The sequence below is a fragment of the Caretta caretta genome, chromosome 18 (genome assembly GCF_965140235.1).
Source record: "Caretta caretta isolate rCarCar2 chromosome 18, rCarCar1.hap1, whole genome shotgun sequence".
Taxonomy (NCBI): domain Eukaryota; kingdom Metazoa; phylum Chordata; order Testudines; family Cheloniidae; genus Caretta; species Caretta caretta.
The window spans coordinates 16,358,455-16,384,272 of record NC_134223.1 but is presented as its reverse complement, the minus strand read 5'-3'; the positions used below and the strand labels follow the sequence as shown (position 1 = coordinate 16,384,272).

Genomic DNA, 25,818 nt, shown 5'->3' with positions numbered 1-25,818 from the left:
TCTACGTACAGGGCCAGATCCTCCCAGTGTAAATCTAGAATGACTCCCATTGACTTGAGTGGGGACTGAGAGCAAGATCCAGACCATAGTGCATAAGTACCCAGTGATCCTTCTGATCTGTTCCAGGGAACAGCAAGTATTTTCCCTCAAAGGCTAGCTGTGCTTGAGAGCTGAGATTCTGCCCTGTAGTTTTAGGCTGGGGCCTGAACTGAAACCCCAGATCAGTGCAGCCCTGAATTTGGGATTTGCATTTCGCTATTGGTTCCTTTTCCTGTAACCCAGTGAATCCAACTCCCAAACCCAGACTCAAAACTGCCACCCTGTGCACCAGTCCTTTGGGGTGGTTGGAATCTGGATATGAATCTTGGATCTCAGGCCCCTCACCGTTTGTCAACTGCATGAATTATTCTAACTTCTGATGTGCGTATAAGTGCTCGACAGGTTAAACCGATGGGAAATCTGATGCACGGAGAAGTTAAGTGGCGTTTTCCCCAAGGTCAAGTTAGTATCAATATCAGGACTAGAAAGCAAAGTGCCAGAGTCCCAGACCCATGCTCTAACCACTGAGCCACACTGCCTCCTAGAAGTGCAAATAGAACCCAGGAATTCTGACCCCTCTCCCCACTTGCTCTGACCACCAGACCACTCTGCCTCCCTTCAGAAAAACAGAAGCCATCAGTCTCTAGGGCTGTCAGTCCCAGGTTCACCTACCTCAAAATTCAGTGCTGTTTCTCTTGCTATATTAACCAATCCAGCCTGATCAAGTGAACCACCCGCTGCATGAAACCCTTGTGTTTGCCCATTTTATTCGCTTGGAAGCCAAGTGAGCTCTCAGTGCCTCTGGCCTCTCCTTGTCCCTGGCAACCCAGATGCCCTGTGCTCGATGCATTGATGCTGATGCCAGGACATCTTGCCACTTCGCTTCTTTGACAGGCTTTGTGCTGCCAGGCCCGAACGGCAGGCAGCCCCTGGCGCAGAGGGGTTAACAGCTGTTCCATTTGTTCTGCTGCTGACCCTGCCCTTCGCATTTGGCTCCGCACTGGTGACATTAACAGGATCCCAGTAAGGATGCAGAGGGGGAGCCGAACCCCAATGCTCGTGAGCCAGTGGCTCAATGTGCAGAGGCAAACCCAGTGTCCTTTCCTGCTGTTCTCACGTTCCCTCCTCCTTCCCCCACCCCTGCTTTCTGGGATGTCTGTTGCCTGGACGAGCCCGTTATCTGGGCGGGGGCTAAGCACCAAGCTGCCTTCTGGAGGAGAAGAAATCCCGGGGAATACTCGCCTGGCCTGCGTTTCTTGCCAGGGTTATGCTGCCCTCTTGTGGCCAAGCTTCGCTTTCCTGGTGGGCGAGTAGCCTGTACAATTGCAGTCACATGACCTGCTAGCATAACTAGTTCTTTTCTTCCTGACCCATATATAGAAGTATGTGCTGGTTTTAGAATGCTTTAACTGTGCCTTTAAAAACACCCCCTCAAACTCGTGGCACAGGGTCACGTGTGCAGCACTCCCTGTTTTTACCTCCAGTGTTTTAAAGATGCCGTTTTATTCAGCTGTGCTCTTCCATTGCGCCTGCTGCCGTCTGTCGAACTCCCAGAACTTTGTCAATGGGGCGTCATGCTTCCCAGCGCCCCTCTGTAGCGTGGGGCACGGGTCACTTGCTGGAGGATTCTCTGCTCCTTGAAGTCTTTAAACCACGATTTGAGGACTTCAATAGCTCAGACATAAGTGAGAGGTTTTTCGCAGGAGTGGGTGGGTGAGATTCTGTGGCCTGCGTCGTGCAGGAGGTCGGACTAGATGATCATAACGGTCCCTTCTGACCTTAGTATCTATGCATCCCCATTTCGCAGCTGGGCAAACTGAGACACGGCGAGGTGACGTGGCTTGCCCAAGGTCTCACACAGTGAGTCAGGCAGAGAAGCCGGGAGGTCCTGGCTCCCAGGCTTGTGTTCTGACGACGAGACAACACTTGCTGTCGCCGCACATGGAGGCGTTTAGCCATCTGGCTGAACAAACAGCAGCGTGGAGAAATCGGGGCTGGAGAAGAAATGCAAGCGCTTGGATTTCTTGGGCCAGTGGGCTAATGAGGGTCTGGTGGGGTGGGCGGCCGTGGGTATACGTGAGGAGAGGGGACTGCCAAGTGTGTGGCCCATCGTTTGTGTACGCCTGCTCCTGCTGCCGGGAGTGCTGGCCCTGGTGCGGGTTGGCCTCGGCAGACAGGGAGAATGCAGGAACATTGGCCAGCTGCTGAGGACAGGGTCCTGGGACGCAACGTAGTGGGTTGGCTCGAAGTTGGTAGACGAGTTGTTTTAAAGCCCGAGTTCTTCCCCTGGAGTCTGATGAGGTTTGCGGTTCAGTTCAGTCGCAGCCTGTAATTGACAGATCTCTGCACTTGTACTCCGCCTGCTGGCCTGGGATTGCCCTTTCATCCCAGGCCAGCAGGCCTCTGTGAGGGGAGGGCTTTTTAGGGTAGGAATTGCTTCCCCCTCCCCTTGATACCTGTGTCAGTTCCTTTTTCTATTTCGTAGTTGTAGATTTTAAGTATATTTTAGTATAACCGCCGCTGGCCCGATGTCTACTGATTCTCTTCTCCCTCCTTTTTCTGGTGGTGGTTGTATTTATTAATTGCATCACCCAGGGGCCCCGACTGTAGATGAGGGCCCCAGTGTGCGAGGTGCTGTACAGTCACAGAACAAAGACAGTCGGTGCCCCAAAGACCTTACGATCCAAGTATGAGACGAGAGGAGATGGATTCAAGTCGACAGACGGGTTGGCAGGCAGCACAACAATGAGATAATACTGGTCAGAATGATAAACAACACACCAGCTGCCGCCTCGTTGCTGTAGGGGTTTTTTTTGTCCTGTTCCCAACCTTTGGATTTATTTTTGGCTGGATTCAAAAAGGTTATTTTTTCTGATGCTTTTCATCATATTTGAATGTAGTTGCTTGGCATCATGAGCAGCTCAGTGAGGGCAGAAATAACACGTTGCTTTTGTGTGGTCGTAATTCAACTGCCTGGTGGACAGTTCAGTGGTTAGAACTCTAATCTACAACTCAGGAGAGCTGGGTTCAATTGCCTGCTCTGCCACCGACTTCCTGTGTGAACTTGGGCAAGTCACTTAGTCTTTCTGTGCCTCAGGACTTGTCTACACTACTGCTTAAATCGACGTAACTTACGTCGCTCAGTGGTGTGAAAAAGCCACCTCCCTGAGTGGCGCAAGTTAGATCGACTTAGCACAGTGTGGACAGCGCTCTGTCTGTGGGAGACGCTCTTCTGCCTCTCATGGAGGTGGAGTAATTCTGCTGAGCGCTCTCCCTTTGGCATAGCCTGTCTTCACCAAACGCACAAAGGTAACCCTGCCCGGCTTCATGGGGTGGGCTGTGAGGAGTAACACACTAAAGATTGTGAGGCACTCGGATACTGTGGGAGAGGAGGCTATACAAATCTGATTAGAAAATGATCACCTCGGAGCTTTGTCCAGAACCTGGCACTACAAGCTGGGATCGCTTACTCAGAGGGTGTAGATTGGCATTGCTCCAGTCACATCAATGGAGCAATGCTGATTTACCCCGGTGGAGGGCCTGGCCCAGTATCCCTGCCCTCACACATTCACAGTGTGCTCCTTTCATGTTGGCAAGCAAACCCGACCTCCCAGCAGCGAGAGAGGAAACCAGCAGCGTTGCACTTCCAAGGTAGAGATTTCTCGGGCAGCCTTTGAGTGTCCGGTCACCGGTGATGCATGGTAACTGCCTGTACTCACTAGATGGTGCTGCTGAGGTTGACTGACGAAGGCCTGGAAAACCTGCTGATGCCCATCTTTGTTTAGGGACAAAGGAAGGGAATATCTTCCATGAGGAATCTTTCTTTTCTCTCCTCTCTCCCCCCCACCGCCCCGTGATAACCGGACCCAAAAGAGAAAAGCATCCCAGGGGGGATTGTGGCTCAGGACTGAGGCATGGTGGCACAGCTGGGGGGGCGGGGGGGTGCAGGACCGTAACAGCAGGAGGAACTGTTGGTCAGGACTAAAACACCTCGGCAAAGTGGCATTGGGGGCCCACTTACTCAGGTTTGGAAGCTGCTAGCGTGGTCCCTTCTGAATTTCTACCCTGAGGAAAGTCCATAGAGATCTTGTGGGTTTCCGGCTTGCTTTCAGTCGTCCCCATGTGGGTTTGAGTGAGGAGGATTTGATGCAGCCTTTGATTGTTGTCCTGGGTTTCTCAACATGGAAAGAGAACCGCTGAGGCACTAGCCTTTTCCCCTCAAAGAATTTTAATTTTTACAGCTCCTGCGGAAGAGAACTAGCATCAGCGCCGAGCAGCGTGCTTGAGTCTCTTGAATTCCCTTGTCCTGCGCTTTCTGTTTGAAGTGTCCGGCTCATTCTCGCAATAGAGACATGCACACATGTGAAACTGGCAGGGCATCTCCTGTGTTTCTTCAGCCTTAATGAGAAGCTGGGGGATTCCTTCCGCAGCATATGCTGCTTGAGCGATTTCTGGCAGTCAAAGATCGGCTTTAAGTTATGCACTATTTTTACAAAGCTTGGTGTTTTGGTCGATTTGATACTGCTTTTGTCTCTTTTTTTTCTCAGCGTATGTCCCGGTCTGCGGCGTAACCGCCGAGATCTGAGAGGCACCTCTGTAGATTATTGCTAGTATTTAGCATTAACCATCTTTCATCCCCTGGTCTGAAAGCACTGTGCACAGCTGGGTAAACATTATCTCCCATGCACAGACTGAGAAACAGAGGCACGGATTGATTAAATTCTTCTCTTGAGGTAGTGGTAGGATTGGGATAGAACTCAGATCTCCAGAGTCCCAATCCGGTACCTTATCCACTGTACCACACAGCTCTGTGTACTATGGTAGTTAGGAGCAAACTCAAACAGTGCAAAGTTTTCTGTTCCTGTAAGTTTCCAAATGTTAGGATGCTTCTCTGAGCCTCTTTGGTGCATGTAAAGGTTGAACTGGTGGCCAAATTTCATTTGGGGACCTAATTCCCTTCCCCATGGGGCATATTGGTAGGGGCTAAAAGGAGTTTTTGCCTCTTCCTTGGAGCATGGAGCAGGAGCCATCTGTTGCTGGATGGGCGTATCTTCCATGTTCAGTTCCTTGTGATTCCAGGGAGAGAACACTGGGCTCAGACCGGTGGATTTCAGTCCTCCTTTCCTCTTGATTTGGGTGGGAAACAGTCTTGTGATTTGAGCACAGGCAGGGATTCCTGACCTCTGGGTTCTGTTCCTGATTGTCACAGACAAATCCTTTAACCTCACTGTGCTTCAGTTTCTCCATCTCTAAAATGGGGATAATACTTGCCTATTCCATGTGGAGATTATGGGGCTTAACTAGTGTTTGCAAAATGTCTGAGCGCCTCAGCCGGAAGCTGCTATGGAGTGGTTGAGTAAGATTAACCTGTTTCATTTAATGGTTTCACCCCAACTCACCATGGTATGGAACATAAAACAGAAACCCCCAGGAAAAGAAGGAAAATCATTGTTAAATAGGTGCCCATATGATTGGCTTTTAACCCTCTTTTAAGTCCTCTATACACTTATTACACTGTTCAACTCCCTTGATGGTCTACAGTAGTTGTATAACAGTTTTGCCTTTTGAATCCATGTAATCAATACAGCACTTCCATAATGTCATTAACTGTATCCGTTTTATTGCATTCTCTGTATGCAATTTATCCTCTCTTGACCTGCTATTAGACTAGAGAGATTCATTCAGTCTCTGATAGGAGCAAAGTGGTGAGTCAGTGTTGGAGCATGTATTGCTGAGATGTAACTAGTGTGATTTTTTTTTTATGTCCCTAAAACAAATATTTCATGTTTCTGGACTGTCTTTCAGCATGTTGGTGGCAACAACGGTGTTTTCTAGTGGTTCAGACAAGGACCTGGTACTCGAGAAATCTGGGATGTATTTCTGGCTCTCTTTTGAGCCCACGTGTTAAAATATGGCCTCTGATTTTGGGTGCCTCCGTTCTTGCATGCTCAACTTTAGACATACTGCAGCAGGGCCCAATTTTCAGCTGTGATGACCCCCCTCCCCCATCTCCTATTGAGGCCAACGGGAGCAGCCAGTGTTCAGCACTGCTGGAATTCAAACCCTACTGTAGGGTGTCAAAAATTGGACCCCCAAAATTAGCAATTACTTTGTGCCTTATTTTATCTATTCGTGAAGCAAGGATGTTCCATTTGAGATCCTTGGTGAAAAGCACCCCAAAATGCTAATGCAGCAATCTGAGGGAAGCAAGGGGAGACCTACCAGTAGGACCCTCAGCCAAGACTCTGAAGGGTTCAATTCCCAGCTATGCCACAGACACCCTGTGTGACCTGGGCAAGTCTCTGGGGGTACATCTACACTTCGAGCTAGAGGTAATTTGTCTCCTCAAACTGGAGTTTTAGCTAGTGCGGGTATGTCTTCTCAGCTGGAATGTACAGTGGTATGGTAGTCCGGTGGAATGGCAGTCCAGGTCAAAGTGTAGACCTACCTTTAGACTCTGCCTCACTTCCCCATCTATAAGAGGGGGAAGATATTGCACTTTCTTACCTCCTGGGGTGTTGCGAGAATAAATCTGTTGATGACTGTGTGGAGCTGGGATACTAGTGTGATGATGGCCATCAAAGCAACTACTTAGACACACATGAAATGTAACTCTCCGCTGCATGGTGTGCCCGCAAGCCGGGGCTGCTTGTTTGTGGGGTGGGTACCTGAGGTGACTGCGAGCAGTGACCCTTTCTCAGGGAAGCCATTCCAGCCCCTAGATGCACAGCGGCACATGGCTACGTCAGATCCTATTCTGTCGGTGTTTTCAGGAGCTACAGGTCAATTTCCCCAAATCAGTCCATTACAATGAGCTGTGGCCTCTGGGAGGCTTTTCCTACTGCCTTCCACATGAGTACTCCAGTGCCGTTTATGAAACGTAAGAATGACAGAGCCCCATAAAACATGTTGAGCCTGAAGGGAGATGTATACAGTCAAGCTACTGCTGTTGGGGGGCCGGGGGGAGCTCATCCCCCTCTGCCCCGGCCAGCTTCACTTTGGCATTTCCTCAGCAGTGGTCTTGAAACAGACGGTTGCTCGTAAACGGGGTTACATGCACAGTGCTCTGTATTACAGCCCCAGTGATGGGCTAGCAAAGGCTGCAGTTTGGCTCAGTTATTTAAACCAGGGGTCATGGGCAACCTTGCTTAGCTGTATTGAGGAGCAGCCCCCTGAAGGCCGGGAGTAGGGAGCCAGTATTGCTCTCGTTTTTAATAGATTCACAATGTGGCCTTAAGTCTTAGAGGCCGAATTCTTCCCTGACTTACACACCAACATTTCCACTGACAATCTGGGCACTGGCATATTGCTGGAGTGGACAGGTGGCTTCTAGGGGCACTGTTGCAGAAGAGGGAAGCGGAGGGCTTTCAGCCGCCGAGAGATATGGGGAGGGCAGGGCTTTGGCTTGGTTAAATCCCAGCTGGCCCCTTTTCCGCTCTTGCCCCTTGATGTTGTTCACCCAACAAAACCTGACTCCCCCGCTCTCTCCCTCGTGCTCCGATCCAGCGGGGAAAAGGCAGGACATGGTAGGGGAGGTCAGGCTATGGACTGGTGGTGGAAGGAGGAGGGTCTAGGGTAAATTGGCTGCGAGGAATAGAACGTGAATCAGTGCAGTGGCTGGGGCCAGTACTTTGGAGGGAATCTGCACTGCTGAATTCCAGTGGGGGTCCCTGAGGTACCGTAAGGATTGGAGGAGGACACAGTGTTGTCAGGCAACCAGCCTCCTCTCTAATGTGGCAGTGTAGCCCGGAGTGACTGCAAGTCCCAGCATGCTCTAGGCTGCTTCCTCCATTCCTTTGTATCTCAGCAATGAATTCTGGGATTTGGGGTCTTCCTAGGCTGCAGGGCTGCCATAAAGGGGGCTGTACTCAGTTGTGGTTTATGCCCTTGGCTCCCAGCAAGCTGCTAACTCCAAACGGGGCGTTGCCGTAAAGGTTGAGGACCCATGCACTGTGTGACTGAGCCCTCAGGATGGTGAGCAACATGGCTCATGAGACTCATGGCTACCCTAGGGATACCTGAGAAGGCCAGCGAGTGTCTAGCGCTCCTTTCAGAATGACCTCCTGATAGCCACTTCTCCAGAGAAACACACCGCTGGATTGTCAGCATTACTGGAGTCGCTCAGACGTACTTGTGATTGTCTCTGGGATCCTTGAGCTGCGGAGAATATTGAGGGGCATTGGGAGAAAAGCAGTTGTGTGTTCAGAGGTGAGAACGAATGACCCTTTCTTCAAGAGTCCCTGCACTGTTTTCTCACCTGAGTTAGGCAGGCCCGAGGCGCGTTTGTGCTGCCTCCCTGATGGTCCTGGTGCTGTTCAAATGTGGACTGGAGTCTCCAGCTGCTGTGTGAATGTGTAACCAGTCAAAGCTGCCTTCCCGCTGGCCTCTCCAAAGCGTGCCACGGATCTGCTAAGATTCACGTGGAAACAATCCCCTCGCTCGTCCCACCATCAAGGTGGTTAGGACGTTGGGACCACAATCTAAACTAGAGGGTCTGAGACTGCTTTGTTCAATGGGAGGATGATGCTTTCTGGGCATTCCCAAGGCAGGGAGACCAATCTATCCCCTCCTCCTCTAGCTCAGCACTGGGGATGCCCTCGCGGAGCAGTCTGTGGGAAGCTTGCTCTGCTGCTCTCTGTGTTGTACCTGTCCTCTGTGTTCATTCTCTGGGGCCGTGAAGCCAGCGCCCTTCCTGGACACTAAGTGCATTGGCAGGTTTGTTTTTAGTGAGGCGGTGTGTGACCCCTGACTGTCTCTGCCCTCTTGTCTCTCTCAGCCCGAATGCTGCCAGCAGTCGAGATGGACTGGACAACGAAACAGGAACGGAGTCGGTTGTTAGCCACAGGCGAGAGAGACACCGGCGGAGGAACAGGGAAGGCCACGAAGACGGTAAGCCCCACGGCCCTTTTATCCATCTATGGCATCATTCTTTTCTTTCTGGGGCCCTGATGGAGCTGATGGGTTCCTGTGCCTTTAAAAACGATGGCACGTTCAATAAAGCAGCCATTCTCAACCAGGGGTCCAAGGCCCCTGTGGGGCCGTGAGCCAGTTTCAGAGGGTCCAATGAGCAGGGCCGGCATTAGGTTCACTGGGGCCCAGGGCAGAAAGTCGAAGCCCTGAGCCCCGCCACCTGGGGCTGAAGCCGAAGCCTGAGCAATTTAGCTTTGTGGGACCCCCTGGGGCGTGGGGCCCCAGGCAATTGTCCTGCTTGCTACCCCCTTAACGCCGACCCTGGCTTTTACATGCAGCAAACCAGTTGTTGTGGCACAGGTAGGCTGTGGAGTTTTTATAGCATGGTGCGGGGAGGGCGGGAGGAGGGCTCAGAAAGCAAAAGATTGAGAACCCCTGTGATAAAGGACAGGGAAGCATATTAGCAAGCCCGGAGCTCCTGTCCTTTCCTGTTAGCCCAAGCACCCTCCAGTGAAGCAAAGGGGGGGGGGGGAAATCCTATTGCGGAATTTCCACAAATGGCTCCAGTGTTGATAGAAGATGGGTCCCAGCTTTGCATCTGCTTATTATTTACATTGCAGCGGAGACGAAGGGCATTTTAGAGCTGGTCAGAATTTTCCAGATTTCCGTTTTTGACAAAAACGTGTCTCCCCCCCTTTTTTTTTTTTAAATTAACTTTTCTCATTATTTTGCCCCCTGTGTTTCTAGCACTTTCTTTACACATATACAGAAAAATCTGCTGGCACTAACTGCACCAGGTCTGTCGCTGGCGTTTAGCTGGGGCCATGGGTGTTTATGCACCATATTCTGTTTAGGTAGCCTGTTGCAACTCTCAGCTCTTGGTTTGTCTTGGGACACTGCCTTCAGTGCTGTCTTAGATTTCCCCTGAACTCCTTACCTGCCTCCAACACCTCAGTGGCATAACTGACGCATCTCATCAGGCTTGATACTGATGCTGCTTCTGGACTCAGCCCAAGACTTGTAAACCTGTATCTGCACAGCCCTGCCCGTTGTGTGAAGGAGTCGCTCCCCAGTGCATGAAGTTCTGTGTGGCCGTGATGGGCACCGTAACTGCCAGCTGTAAAAGCCCACCTGACCACTAAGGGTCCGATCCAAAGCCCGTTGAAGTCAATGGGGATCTTTCCATGGTCTTCAGCTGGGTTTGAATAAAGCCTTAGATATGTAGTAAGGAAGCCATGTTTTTACATTGCTGTGTGCGTGCATATCATGCATGCCCACAGATTATGGTTTTGAAACATTTGCACATATAAGGTAAGTGTGTCAACTGTAGAATTCCATCCCCTAGTCTCTACTCTACACACTAAGTAAGCTTAGTTTTTAATTCCTTGCCAGAGAAGCAATGTTTGGCATATCCAGGCTTAAGGAAGGGTTAAGTGTTTGGCTCATCAAGCGTAAAATTGTCCTGCTTCTGGAATATTTTGTTCTGACATCTCTTGAGCCTGTGTAGGTTTAACTCACAGCTCCATCTACCAAAGTATCTGCAAGTGCCTCCAAACACAAGACCAAAAGGGCATAAATAGTGTGTCGGCAGCAGGTGTCTTTCTGTTTATTTAACCACCCAACTTGTCAGTGGCTCAGAGAATAAATGAAAGTCCCTCAAATGGCGGGTGGAGCAGAGAGCCATCTTCACATGGTACTGACTGTAGATTCCTTTGGGAAACCACTGGAAAGGGGGGAACGTTCTAACAATGTTGGGTCAAAAGGTTGTTACTTGAAGAATGTTAAAAGGCGACGTGTGTTTAAAGCTGGTTTATTGTCTCCCGCACTCCCAATCTCTTTACAAACGACTGCATTAAATATGCCAGTCTGAACTCGATAAGAAGGAAGTATTAAGAGACAGACCTCTTGGCTTCCTTTACCCCCACTTGCCTGCTCTGCTTCTCTTCTCGACGCTCCACTCCTCCAAAGAAACAGAAGGCGCATGTGGAGTTTGGCAACTCGCTGGAATGTCTCTTCATTGCTTGCTGCCCGCTCTCTACTGCTAACCTGGCGGGCCCCTCATTTGAGGTCTGACTGGACCTGGGTCCCACTGGCCCTGATCTGATGCAGAGTGCAGTTCTAGTGCTTTAGCCAGAGCTGTGTGAAACTCAGCAGAACCTCTCTGCCTGGGGCTCCTTTGCGTGATTTGGCCAGCTTCAGCCCCTGTGGATTGTGCCTTCCAAGTATTGCTTTGAGATTGAGGTTCACATCCAAAATCTCAAAGGGAAACTTGGCCAAAATCCCTTAGTGTCACCTTGTTCTCTACCAGAGCAGCTGATTTCTTACCATTTGGATGAAAAGCCCTGTAGCCCTTTTCTCCGTAGGCTAGGTCAAAATGTAGTTCCCTGTCTGTCTGTCCATCCCTTGCTCATCACATATTATGTAAATGCCTGGTGCTGTCTATCCCTCCAACTGTTTGGTTCCAGCACAGATACCTGCTAGGGTGGGAGAGGTTGGATGCGGTCAGGTCCTTTCTAGGAAACGTTCAATCCTGCAAGCTGCTGGCCACCTTCAGGGCTTGTTTGGCACCTGGGTGGATCAGACCCTAAGGGCTGTTGACCAAAGAGTTAAAAATACCCTGTGGGGCCCATGCCTGTCTGTTTTCAATGTATGTTGCCCTTTCCATTTATCCATGCCCCTGTCTCACTCACTAGCCCACCGTAGGGGGAGCATGTGTTTTGGGCCTCGGCTCCCATGGGCAGATGTGTATTATTACAGCTGAGACTGGCTTCAGCTGTGGGAGAGGGAGCGCGGAAAGTGTATGTTTTTTCTCTGCTCAGCTCAGAGGATGTTTCCCCTTCCCCTGAACTCTGTGATCAGAGATAGGTTGGCAGGGCTCCCAGCTGCTGTCTGGAGGGGACGTTCGCTAGACTTGTCAATGCCTGTTTAAATGTCTGGGTCAGAAAGTGGGAGAAGAGCTGTGAGGAAGCGGGTGGCTTAGGTTTGTGAGGCTCTGGACAAATTGTTTGGTTTGTGGGCTTCGGTCCATATAGGGTTTGTAGCCTGGAGGTTCAGGTTTAGACAAGGCCCTCTCAAAACTCAAAGCAAATTCGGCTCAAAGGTCACTGGGAGGCTCTCTTCCAGATACAGTGGAGACACGCCCCTGATGAGTCTGTTTACCTGTGCCTGCCTTTTTTTTTGTACTTTATAAGCTCCATGGGGAAGAAGGGTCCTTGTTTGTACATGAGCAAGGACTTGGTGATGTGAAGGAGTGTGCTTCAAACAAGAACAGTGCCTTATTTCCAATTGAAGGCAACCATCCGGGCTTGTCAGCTCATTACAGCTTCTTCTCTGGCATTTAAAGAAGATTAAAAGGCAGATGTAATTTGCAATGATTTGTCTCACGGGTTGGGGGGGGGGAATCCAACACCCCTCCGATTAGTGAGATCGATTTTGAAGCTCTTTCACAACACAGCTCATATGTCAGATGAGCCTCCTGGCCATCTCTGCCTACTGGAATGAAAGGATGGGGGGGCGTTTGGCTGTGGAACAGACAACAGGATGGGGGTTCACAGCCAAATTCAAGGACAGGAACTGTGTGTGTCACTCATCACTGCGAAATAATGGCCAAGCCCCTCCTCAGCTGCTATGGGAATAAGGCAATGCAAGAAGTCTTTGATCTGGCCATGTAGAGACTTGTTACAAGGAGATCAAAATTACAGCTCCAGCAATTCACTAGGGGGTGGGGGAAGTGTCCTCTTTAGCGCTCTGTGGGTCTTTTTGCTTTGTTCCGGGGGTGTTAATTACACTGCAGTGCAAAGCCACGCTTGTTTAAGCACCTACAGTGCCATCGGCTCACCAAACTACACTGAAAAAATGCCCCGCTATGGAATCATAGGACTGGAAGGGACCTCGAGAGGTCATCTAGTCCGGTCCCCTGCACCCATGGCAGGACCAAGTATTATCCAGACCGTCCCTGACAGGTGTCTGTCTAACCTGTTCTTAAAACTCTCCATTATGTTCCAGAGTCCTTCCTTTTGTTTAAACTAGACGCTGAATCTCCTTCCCCTGCCAAAGGGAGAGGGGTGTCCCCAAGTGCTGCACGAAGGGGAGCAATGGAACAGCTTGTTACATTTTTATTTTATTTTTTAAATTTTATTTCAAGCCAATGCATAGCAGGAGAAGGTGCTAATGAGACACAGGGGAGTCTCTCAGACACCGGCACATCAGGGTAAGGCCCACCTGGGATGGCAAACTCCTTTTGCTGAACGCTTCACCATTGTGGGGTTGGGAGGTCAAGTGTTGGAAGGTTTTTGTGCTGCTTTGGAGAGACTACAAAGCAAGAAGGCAAGCAATAGAAAATCCACTGGGAACAGTGGGTGAAACGGGAGCAGAGGGTAAGAAATTAGGTGAAAACACCCAGAGGGAATGTGACTAATGGAGAAAAGTGGGGAGAGGGAAATTCTAACTGCATTCCATGGAGAGGACACCCACTCTTGTCAACCTGGCATTTGGGGCCTTCTTCTGCCTTTAGCACATAGCACAGTGCTCCTGTTACCTAAGCCCCTGGTTCCCAACCTTTCCCCTGCCAAGACCACTCCCACCCCTCCCCTGCCATCTAGCCAGGACCAGGCTGGAACATCTTCCCATTTCACATTATGGAAAGGGCAAGGTGGGGGAAACCCCTGATGCCAGTTTGCTGCCCTCTCTGGCAGGTTGCAACCCCTGAATTGAGAACCCATGAGCTAGGCAGCCCCTCTTTGGTTGTCATTTTAAATTTGATGAGCTCTTGGAATTTTTAAGGACAAGAAAAAATGGTTCATGGATGAGATTATATCTTTGTGAATTCCCCAAAAGTTCTTTGCAAAGTTCATAATGCCACAAACCCATTGAGGTTCTCCCCTTCCTCTGCCTGATCTAGTCAACCACAGTGGAGAACGCGTGTCTGTTAGTAAAAAGAAGAGGAGTACGTGTGGCACCTTAGAGACTAACAAATTTATTAGAGCATAAGCTTTCGTGGGCTACAGCCCACTTTAGGTATTCATGTGAAAAGTTGAATCCTGCTGAAGAGCAAATATACTCTAGGTAGCAGTGCTTCAGAGAGACTGTAATGCACCTGGCCTTCAGTTTGTAATACAGGATCTAGAAAGGGAGCATTCCTTGTATCCCTGGGAGGTTCTGTTCAGTGTGAACATTCAGTCAGTTCCCATATTGATGCAAAAAGATAAACGACAGCAGCAGTTACTGGTAAATATGCTCTCGTTTTCACCTGCAAAATGGGCAGGTGCAACTCCCCTCAGGCACTTTCAGTAACCCGCAGTTCTCCAGAAATGAAACCTGAACAGTCCCAAGTGATTTTCAAAGAATACGATTCACTTCCCCAACACTGAAATGCAGCCACCTCTGCTTCGCGCAGCATTACTGTGCATTAACAGCAGCACACAAAGTGAGGTGGGAAGAATCTTCCCTGCAGCTGAACCTGCAAGGGGAATTTCCGCTAGGTAAGAACCCAGGCTGGAATCTGGCCGTGATACAAAGACCACACCTTACCTAAGGCTAGGTGCTGTTGGATCTTCAGTAATTGTTTTATGTCACGTTCAATTAATAGACATAAGCAGATCCTCCGCCAGCAGAATTTCCCCTCGCACCACTGTGCAGCACGGTAACTCAGGGACCCCAGCAAAACATTAGGCAGCAGCTGTCGCTTTAAGTTGACTTGCCATTGAAATTAGTGGGGCTGATGGGATGGAGTAGGAGTATTTACGCGTATGTACACCGGGTTCATGCGTGTGCAGAAGCGGGAAAGTGAGCAAGATGAAGAAACCCCTGTCGAAGTCCAGGGTTCTCAAGTGTCCTAAATGTGGCCAAAATAAATGTTGGGGACGCAGCCTAGTGCACTGGCCTAAAACTCAGGAGATCAGCGCTCTTAAGACAAGGGCTGCCACCACACCCTGCTCTGTGACCTCAGGCAAAACACTTCCCTTGCCTGTGCCTCCCACCCTCTGTCTGCTCGGAGCAGGGATACTCTCTTGCTGTGTCTAGACAGCACCTAGCACGGTGGGGCCCCAGACCTCAATTGGTGCCTTGAGGCCCTACTGCCAGATAAATAATCCTTTGTGAGGGCCCCATTTGGATTGGCGCAGGAGTGCGCGTCGGTGTGTTTTTGCATGTGCAGTGAGTGTGTCTGCTCGCACAGTAGCTTACAGCAGTGATGGCAGAAGTCAGCCAGGGAGGCAGTGTAAATAACAGGTGGCCTTTCTTTTCTTCCCATCCGTAAGGGTTGGAATCCTGAGCCGATCTCTGCTGCCTTGTCATGCCGCACGGCAATGGAGCTGTTAGAGAATAATCTTCTCTGTCTTTGCTGAGCCGTGGGCTTTGATAATAGGAAGCTCAGTGCAATGTTCAAATAAAGAAAGGTCTTGTGCAGTCCAATTAGTCAGGTGTTGGGGGGGGGAGGGGAATGAGCTGATCAGAAGCTGACAGATTCAGTAGAACGTGGGTGTGAGTCTCTGCACGGAGGATGCAGAGTGTGAATTGAAACAACATTTTCTAGTCGGCATTTACCATTTGTTTGCCAGTAGCACACAGAGCCCCAGCCACAATCCCGATTGTGCTGGGCGCTGGATGGGGATGTAGAAGTAAGAGACAGACGAGGAGCTTATACTCGAAATAGACAAGACAGACAAAGGGTGTGTGGGTGGGAAACAGAGGACAAGGAGGGGAAAGGTCTCACCCAAGAGCACAAAGCAGAACAGGGATCAGAACCAAGGTCTCCTGAGTCCCAGGCCAACGTCTCATCTGCTAGGCCTGCTGCCTCTTTGATTATTGGTCAGGTTGTTTGTTTTTACCCCTCAGAGGCTGAAATCACTTTTCTCACAGTTTCATTCCCACTGCCATTTGCAAGAACTGGTTCATTATTGTGGAGCTACTCTGGAAAATTAGTTTAATAGATTTTAGGGCCAGCAGAGACTCTTACGGTCGTCTAGCCTAACCTCCTGCATAACACAGGACCGAGGATTTCGTCCAGCAGTTCCTCCTTTGAGTCCAACAACCTGTGGTTGAATTAGGGCACGTTCCTCACAGAGAGAGACAATCCTGATTTGAAAACTCGAATAAGACTTAAGTGATGGTGAATTAACGACATCCCTTGGTGGTGATAATTAACAGTGTGTTGTCATGGTAGGATTGCTCGTGCGTATTGGGCTGCATGCTCTAGTTCATTGTTTTCAGGGTTACTCTTAATAATACAAGTGCTGCTGTTGAGTTGCTCACATGCATTTGTGGACACACACTGGCCATTATCTAAGTGGATGGTATAACCTCACCTGGGGCCGTGGGACATGCCTGGTAACATGATACTGTTTTTATGGCTTCTTGCTTTACTTTCTAGTGAAGAATAGACATGAATGGGAGCATTCAGGACTATAGACTTATACTGAGCACCTGCAGTTTGTCCCACTCTGTATGAGAATTTGCCTTTCCCAACTTGCTTCAACACGCGCTCTGTGTACTGTGTAGAGTCAAATGCTCACCCCATTTATGGGGTATGGCTTCATTAGCAATATGATGACAAAGTTCAGGTCAAACTTTTTCCCCAGGTTTAGCTGCCTATACAGTTCCTCTCTCACATCTGCTCAGCCCACACCCTAAATCCCCTCTCACCAGAGAGCAATTTTTGCTTTATATCCAAGTGAGATAAGGAGACCCGTACCTCAAATGAGTCAGCCGAACCCACTTAACCCTTTCTTCTCAGGATCAACCCCTAACAGAGCTGGGGTGTTATAACATGTATGTGTGTTATTTAAACACTCTTGTCCATGGACTTGCTGCTTAAGCCAAGCATTTGGGGATTAATCAATTTGACTGTACCCAGTATTCAAGCTGATTGAAAAATATCAGTTGTTTCTCATGGGAACTTTTGAAAACGTTTTTATTCTTCAGAATTTCCTTTGAAAATGTTTCGGCTTTTTGAAAAGTAAAAATGTTGGTGTGTTTGTTTTCTCAGAAAGTGAAACCAAACTTTTGTTGTTAAAAAAAACTGGAGAAGTTTCTAGCAATGATGAAAATTTTCTGTGAATGTTTTTGTTTTGTTGAATAGCTATTTTCATGGGGTTTTTTTGTTTTTTTTAAACAGTATTTTAACCAACTCTGTCCTGTATGTGCTGGTAGCAGCCTGGCCACAGACATCCCCATGGTGTATGGCCCTACTCCCCCTCTCCCATCTAAGGGCCACATTCTGCATTCCTTAACAGAGCCAAACTCAAGTTGGTAGGGGAACAAACTTTCCATACACTCTTAATTTAAATACTACATTTATCTGCATTAATTGTAGCTTTTCCCACCATAGCTTACTGCTATCTTATTTTCCAAACTGTGTGAGGATATGGGCCTGGCTGAGCCATGAAATTGAATGAATAAAATAATCATGATCTTTTAGCAGATCTGAATGTGAACAAGATGTGTGTGGAGGTGTGTGATGTGGAGAAAAAGCTTCTTATGCAGAACGTATTAAATATGCATCTACTGCAATATATATGGGCATGAAGCGTCAGCCGTTAGGAAACTCCAGCTACTGCAGAGTGCTAGAACATGTCTCCTCAGCAACATGGCCTACTGAGAGCACATCAGACTTGCCCTCTGTTTTCTACACTGGATTCCCACAGAATTTCAAGTTCAGGGTCTCGGTTCAAGTTCAGGGTCTCGTCAAGGTGCTCCATGGTCTCGGCCCAAGATATTTAAAAGAACTTAAAGCGCCGGGATGAAAACCCTGGTTGACAGTCTTGCTTCTCTGGCACAAGGGAGCTCTCCATGATAAGTATATAGCTCATGTCTGTGCACAAGACAGAGTATTCACTGGTGCTGGTGCGAGGCACTGGAATGAACGTCCCCATGGACTAAGGGCCATCACACACCTTCCCACCATTTGCTTCAAGTGCAAGGTGCATTTCTTTAACCACCCTTCTGTAGCATAGATACAGAGCAGTGTGCGGGTGCCTGTGTGGAAAAACATGCTACCAAAACAAGATTATCTCCTGCACAAGCTTCCCACGCCCCACTGTGAAAGGATGAGAGAGCAAACCCATGACAGATGCTACTCGCATTACTTCATGCACTACCGGAAGGTGCTCAGATACTGCAGTGATAAGCATGATATAAAAACCTGTATAGACTAGAATAGTACTGTGTTTACGCTCATTTCTAATGTGTGGATAGTTTAAAAAATATTAAGGCCAGAAGGAGGCCACTATGATCATCTAAACTGGCTTCCCGCATAATGCGGGCCAGAAAATTTCACCTTGATGGTTCCTGCGTGAAGCCCAACAGCCTGTGGTTGAACTGTTGGGGTATAATGTATGTATTGTATATAGAAAGCTTCACTGAGAATATCAAGCCTGCAAAGTTGGGTCATGACTGTACTATAAGCTCCATGCAGGACCTCATTGAAGTAATTGGAGTTCAGTGTGGTTGCAGGGGGGTCTGTCCTTGCAAAGCACATTGTAAGATCAGGGCTTTAATACTCGAACGTCAGGAAAAATCAAAGTTAAGGTTTCACACATAACCTTAACTCTGCCCCAGTGCCCAAAGCAGCTGGGGCAGGCCAGAGACTCCAGCCCTTTTGTCTGCAGTTGCTTCAAATACCAGTTGTGTTTGCTGTTCCTGTAACATTTTCATGTTTGTTTTTCATTTAATTTCATTTCTGTTTCCTGCTATTTGCAGAAGGCTAAGTAAGTCACCTTTTTCGTCGGACATTTTGGAGCAGAATTCTTGTGTCCATGTGTGATCTTATGAAAATCTTCAGGAATAGACAGGCAAAATGTTTCTGATACTTTAATGGGAAAGCTTAATTGGGTCTCCCCTGCCTGAATTATTGTCTCCATAAGTGCATGACTGACCTTGCATAGAGTTCTCAAGAAAAATTTTAAGCCTTGCTTTGCATAAATTGAGAATTAGAAGAGAATTTGGTTACCACACGATCTATTCCTTGTGCAGGAGATTACCAAAGATCATAGAGGTTTGTAGCAGAGAGGAGTTTGTGATTTACTGAATCAGGGAGCGACTCTGGTAATGATACATGTGAGCATGTTTCACTCCCTCCCGCTCCGCACCCACCTCTCATAAATTTTGTTGCTATTTAATAGCCTAGAAATAATACATGGCTTCCGACGTCATTGTGCCTGTGTCTATTCTGATTAAAAAACAAATCCTTCATCAGTTATCAAAGAAATTGCAGTGCTGGGGAAAGTGATTTCTCCCAGGGAATCCGCTTAATTTCCAACGGGTTCATTTTTAGATTGCGTAAAGTGATGTGCATTTAAAGAGGTGTGACATTCGGGAGGCGCAGCCTCCTAGCTGTTCCCCCAGGCCCAACTGGTGCGTCAGACGATTTGCCATTGTAGTTGGTTTGAACAAAGGATGTCCGCAAGAGAGGTGGGCCAGATGTTTTTTCAGGGATTAGAAATTTCACCGAAAAATGCGTTCCTCAGGGCTCTGAATGTCTTTCTGAATGTGGGTCATGTTCAGCAAATAGTTTTGGTCGGGGGAAAAAACCTGCGGGGGGGAACCCTGGAAATGTCATTTCCAAACAAAATATCTAAAGGAACCGTTTGGACAAGTTTTGAAATGAAATGTCCATTTGAACTGACGCTTCGGTTAGCAGATGTTTGGAAAATGTCGACATTCCGAATGTTTTTCGTTCCCTTTAATTCATCGTGAAAACCAAAAAAACCCACCCCTCCTGGTTTGTTGCCAAACTGAATTTTTCAGATTTTTTTCGTTTGGCCACTGAATTCAAAAAGCCATTCTTCGCTCAGCTCTGATCAGCTGAGCCTGCTCCCAGTCTGGCCAACCAGGCCTCTGTGGGGTCAAGGAACATTGTGGAATGTGCTTGTTGACCCATTCAGCAAAGCACTTAAGCACACGCTTAACATTAAGCAAGTACTTAAAGCCAAATAACATCAATAGGACTAAAGCATGTTAAGTGCTTTGCTGAATCGGGGCCTAGGAGAGCACCCAGCACAGGATGCTGCCTGGGGTGTGTTCAGGCACCAGTGAAGTCAATTGGGGAAGCTTTATGTTGACTTTAGTGGGCTTTGGGTCAGGATTCAGGTGCTGGTAGAGGGGATTGACCCCCTTTCCTTACTCTCACACTAGCATGATACATGGAAACAAGATCGTTAATTTCTGGGGGCTCCAACCTTCCAATTTATCTTCCTCCCAACATGCAATCTCTGTTAAGTAATTTTGAAAAGAATAATCCCCGTTAGAGAACGGCATACATCCTCCGATGTCGAATAACGTGATGCAGACGCTAATCTTTGTCTACAGATCCCCCATGTGTCTAATAAAATGGCTGGAAAACAAAGAGGAGAAGCAAACAGCAGTGTGCCCTCTTCAGAGTGATTGCACGATTCTTAGATTGTTGTGCTCCCAAACCAGAGAGTTACCCACCAAGCACAAGAGAAGAGAGCATTTGTGCTGATGTAGATGTCTCTCTCTTAAGTGAGAGACAATAAAGCCAACTTGCAGACAAAGTTGCGCTTTGTAAAGCGGACCTGGGCAAAGTTACCTTTTGAATGTGATTTCCTCCCCTCCCCCCAAAAAAGTGTGTGTGGGGGGAAAGGGGTGCTAAAGAAACAGAAATAATTGGTGTGGGGAAAACCAAGAGCCCCTTTGTATCAAACTGAGGCTTTGTATGAGTTAGGAAATGTCTTTCTCTTGATTACCTTTCACTCTAATTAGTAGCAAATCTCTCTCTGGATTTGGCTGCAAATAAAATCACAGGCTGAATGGGCTGGAGCTGTCACTAGAGGAGAACCCTGACTCCCCTTGTTCCCTGTCCCCCATCCCTTTAAAGCAACCAAAGTACTTGATACTAGGAAAAGTTGACCAAGTCCCATTAAATGAGGGGAGCCAGGCTCTTAATTAGAAGCGTGGGAGGTCTGCTTGGCACATGTTCTTGGGACCCCTCGCTGACTAGGACAAAGGTCCCATGTCCATTTCCCGAGGAGGAGTGAGAAAAGGGACCATGGAACGTCTAATTAGGGAGGTAATTAAGGGACAAGTTTTTATGGGCGTTCAGAATGTTTTATAGCTGCTGCCATTTTTTGACAAGTCTACGGACGTCAAGTGTCGGTGCTATTGTTTCGATGCCGAGTTTGCACTGCAGTGAAATGAACCGTTGTATGGACAGATCAAAATGCTGGGTCAATGATCTGTGCTTTGGGAGATGCCTGGCATTTACACTCAGAGCGCTGTGAATGGTTGGGAAGAGCGATTGTTCCAAATTTCCAGTAGCAGCTACAGTATGTCTATTCTTAAGCCTTGGGGAGAACCGTGTATCTGTATTCCCAGTGCCCTTTGTTCAGGCCAGTTGTAATGGAAACGTAAACAACTGTAGTTTTCTAAGAAGAGCTTCGCCCAACCATCTCTGGCTTCATTTGATTATTCTTCAAGACGTTGCCATGCAAAAATCGGGCCTGGTCCATGGGTAATTAGAATCGGGCATGGTCCATGGGTAATTAGAATCCAGACCAAATAGGTACATGTGGGAAATATTTGTGTAGTTATTTCAAATGCTATTTGCTTTGGTAGGACCAACAGTGTCCCAAACTCTGATGTACTAAGGACTGTACTGAAACAGTTCTATTAGGAAGAAGGGGCACCGGGAAAGTCTTCATTTGTAAATACCATCTGTCAGCTAGTTTTACACATTTAGATGCATATAATAGCATTTGGTGGTCTGATTCTTCCCCCCCGCCCCCGGAGCCTGCAGGTGTTGTTTTCACTTGGAGCTACAGATGCTCAGGATCTCTGAAAATCAGACCCAGAGACCATCTTTGTGGATATAGTGCTCCTCTGCTGAGAAATATTGCCTAGCACTAAAAGCAGGGGGCTGGGCATTGGGATTCCTGGCTTCTAACAGTTCTCCTGCTGACTTTCTCTGTGACCCTGGGCGTGTCCCTTCATTTCTCTGGGCTTCACTTTATCCATTTGTAAAATGGGGATAATGACGCTTGACCTGGGATATTGTATGAGATTTAATTGATGTTTACAATGTGCTCTATGATTTGCAGCTGAAATGTGTAAATACTGTAAATATGTAAATACTGAACCATGTAGGCAAATCTATTAAGGTACAGAAAGTGGACTGGAAACTAATCTTGTGCTGTAACATTGGGAAGGGATATTTATTAAAAGGGAAGTTACGTTTTCCTGCATCCAACTCATCTTCCAGGGCAAGTTAAGACTAATTCAGCACTGGGAAGCAACTGCTCATGAGCAATTGTGTTTCTCGGTATGTTTCCTTTGACAAATAGATGGATTGGTTACTCCTGTCTGAAGGAAAAGTCATTAGGGGTAAGTGATTACGTTCCCTTGCCAAACCAAACGCTCACTGAATTGACACTGGTGGCCGTAATGCTCCAGGATCAATCACACATATGTCCAAGGACTTAGTGTTGCCGAGTAGGTTTGTTTTCAGGTTTGCTTCGTTTTTAAAATGGAGGCAGCTTGCTGCCACTTGGGTCTGTTCACAGCTGTCGTGAGTTGCCTTCTGTGTAAAGGGGCATAAAGTCTTGCATGGGCTACTCCCGCGGCTGGTCTGCATGCTTGTCTGTGAGTCTGTTTGATGTGTGAGGGAAGGAAGGAGCCCATGATGTCGTCGTCGTCGTGAGTTTGTTTTATTTGTCTGTGTCACGGCAGCTGCATCCCCATCGTGTTAGGTGCTGTGCAAATGCAAAACAGAGCCCTGAAGAGCTCCCAATCTAAGCACAAGAGAAGAGATGGCAGGTGCATACAACACACAGACGAGCAGGGAGCACACCATGGCCATGAGATGCTAATACTCACTCTTCTCCCCTTACCTGCACAGTAAGGACCGTGTTCTGTGCTCACAGGCCTGGACCCAGCTGCTGGAGGGGCGGTGGTATGTGTTGGTAAAGTGGGAACAGATTTCAGTGTCTGTCTATAATTGATGGAAGACCCCTTGAATAGCTAGAGCTGTGGCGCTGTGTCATCTCCTATCTGAGGTTTAGTTTTAGTTGTGATTTCTGCCAGGCCCAGCCTCCCTGCTCTTCTACACGGTGCTAATGGAGAACCCTTTATAACTTGCTGGTGCAGATGCCTCTCCTCTGCTGCCCCCATTCAAGGCTTGTTTGATTCCACACTTTGAAGTGTTTTGTCCCTCAGGGTGAGACCTTCTCAGGTGTTGATGAAAGCCAAGGAGAACACACTTTAACCTCCCGAGCGATGCCTTCTCGTAATCGCCGTGACAGATTAAAAGGTTCTTGTCTGATTGTCTCAATGGATTCTGGGTCCTCCAGTGAAGCAATAGGAGTCCGGTGTCAAGGAGGGTAGAAAGTCCCTGGCCATTAGTGGGTTAGGCACTGAATTCCCAGATGGATACTGGGTACAAAGGAGACAGAAACGGCACGATGTGTTTGTGGCTGGGAATGGCTGAGAGAAAGGGGTGTGATTCTCGTTTACGCATAGGGTTTGTCCACATGGGAAAACTGTCCCAGTGGTACAGGCAGCGTTATACCAGTATAAGCCTCATGCAGACACTCTTATTCTGGTAAGAGAGTGGTGGGGTTTTTTTTGGTTTAACTTAAACCCCTTCCCAGGGACCATAGCGAAACCAGAAAAAACGCACCATGGATGTGCATGTGCATATGAGATACTGGTGTAACTATAGCTATTTACAGTCACACCTGAGAGGATCCTGAAAAAACTCCCCTGTAGAGAAGACCTAAGGTCCATTTATTCCACTCTGGCAGTGTAACGGTGCCTTAGCGTGGGAGCATATTATACCTGCCCCCACTTTACATCGCTTTGATAGCGTAGAGCGGCTTCAAAGGGGACTTGGTGTAAATGAGAATCAGGCCCCCGGGGTAAAAACCTCAAGATGAAACGTGTCTTATTGTTTTGCCAAAACTAGCAGGCTTCAAATAGGAGGGAGGTGAGGCTGCGGGTGACTGATAAATGGCAGCAGGAAGCATGTTCTGTAATTTGTCCATCACTGGTTTACTGCAAGCTTGGCATTCTTGGTTACGACTGAATTACCCGGAGTGTGGCTGCTTACCTGAATGATCAGTGCCTCTCTGATCTGCAAACTCAGGCTGGAAGCCTCTCTCTGGAGCAGCCGTTCAACAGTTCCATTTCCAGTCCCAGCCAAAGCCCAGTTTTGCGCTGGCTCCTGCAAAAATGACAAGCCCCAAGGGGTAAAAAATGTAATGAACTGTTACAGAGCTGAAAAGGGGTTCCTTACCATCGTGGGTTTGGCTGTAGGTTTCGGAAGGGGGTGGCAATCAGAGGTTCTTAACTTATTCAGACAGATTCATCCTGATAATTATTTGTCTACATAGCATCATAAACACGCCTGGCACTTAACAATGCTGACCCAGCTTGAGGACTTTAAAAGCCAGGGGCAGGAGTAGGGTGACCAGACAGCAAGTGTGAAAAATCGGGACAGTGGATGCCGGGGGGGGGGGGGGGGGAATAGAAGTCTATATAAGGAAAAGACCCAAAAATCAGGACTCTCCCTATAAAATCGGGACATCTGGTCACCCTAGGCTGGCATCTCAGATGGTGCAAACCAATATTGCTCACTGACATGACTGGAGCTGCGGCATTTTGTCCCAGCTGAGGATCTGGCTTCTGCAAGTTTCCATTTCCAGGGTGGGAGTTCAAAAGGGAATCTGATGACAGTTGCCTAGAAGATCCAAGCCTGTAGCCTCTCTTAGCTATTTAGCTGGGCACACTCTGCTAACCCGAGGACAGAACAGGCCTTTCAAGTTTCCCCTCCCGTGTTTAATTACTTTCCATTGAGTTTGTCTTTGATAAAATGCCTCTAACCTAGCCTTTCTCTAGAGACTTACGGGTGGGGCTACGCAGGGGGGGCCGTCTTCAGTCCTGGCCGACGGACTTGGCCTTGTTTCCCTTCATAATTATTTTTTTTTCAAGCAGACACTGGTCTGGGAAACAAGCACACCGCTCGGCTATCCAGCACTCCTGGATCAAGAGGCGCCATTGGTTTGAGAGACAGCTGCCCATTAACAACATAATCTGCTCTTTAACTAAGTGAATTCTGACTCTGAAGGGCTGCGGAGCAGATTGGCAGAACCATTTCGATCTTCCAACCCCAAATGGAACAGGCTTCAAACCCATAGAACCTAGCGGATGAGTTACTCCTCTTGATCACCTCCCCTCTCGCCCCTCCAAATGAGCCAGGCCTGCCTTACTGCTCTGCTTTCCTTCCTCCTCCTCCCCAGCCACCCAACCCCCAGTGAAGCCAATGGTTCAATCCCGTTTACCTGAGTTAGCAGCATTTTTTACTCCTCATCTTATTTCACTTGCAGTTTTATGATGGCAAAGCGGGGAAGAAGCTGCACTGACAATAAACCATAATAACCCGCTGAGGAATGCCCCGGTTGGTTCCACCACCATAGATGTTAGTAAATGTGTCTGCTATGTAGTGAACTTGTTAAATGTTTTAATAGTTTCTCTTTAGGCAATGCAGTAACAAGTATTATACTGAATCTTTATGCTCTTGCCTATGTCGACTCTGATTGGCCTCTTCAAAGGAGCCTAGAATTGGGTGTCTACCTCCTGAAAATCGCATCCGTGATTGGTGGATCTCAGTCTTTTTCCTATTGGACTTGGATACCCTTAAGACCTATTCATGAAAATCACTATTTAAGAGCTAGGTAGTATTTAATTATTTAGTTCTAACTGGCACTCGCAGGTCTGGCTGGGTGCGCAGTGCCATGATATTTTGGGACTGCCAGCTCTGCCTTGTGCGTGAAATGTGTGAGTGGGTGAGATCACCTGTAGGTTGGGAGGGGTGTCTGTTGGTTTGTACTAGGAAAAATTGGGCCCCCAAAGTCTGTGGAA

General features: G+C 48.1%; 1 protein-coding gene across 5 annotated transcripts in view; it reads left to right on the top strand.

The window, feature by feature from the left end:
* Positions 1–25,818, top strand: part of DVL1 (dishevelled segment polarity protein 1) — a 175,661-nt gene that overhangs the window by 100,797 nt on the left and 49,046 nt on the right. For all 5 annotated transcript variants that reach the window (XR_012665431.1, XM_048825160.2, XM_075121092.1 and 2 more), the window contains exon 4: positions 8,816–8,928. Coding sequence is in view for 4 of the 5 variants with exons in the window: in XM_048825160.2 (XP_048681117.2) it covers positions 8,816–8,928 (113 nt within the window). In the remaining variant the exon portion in view is untranslated. The remainder of the gene's footprint in view (positions 1–8,815; positions 8,929–25,818) is intronic.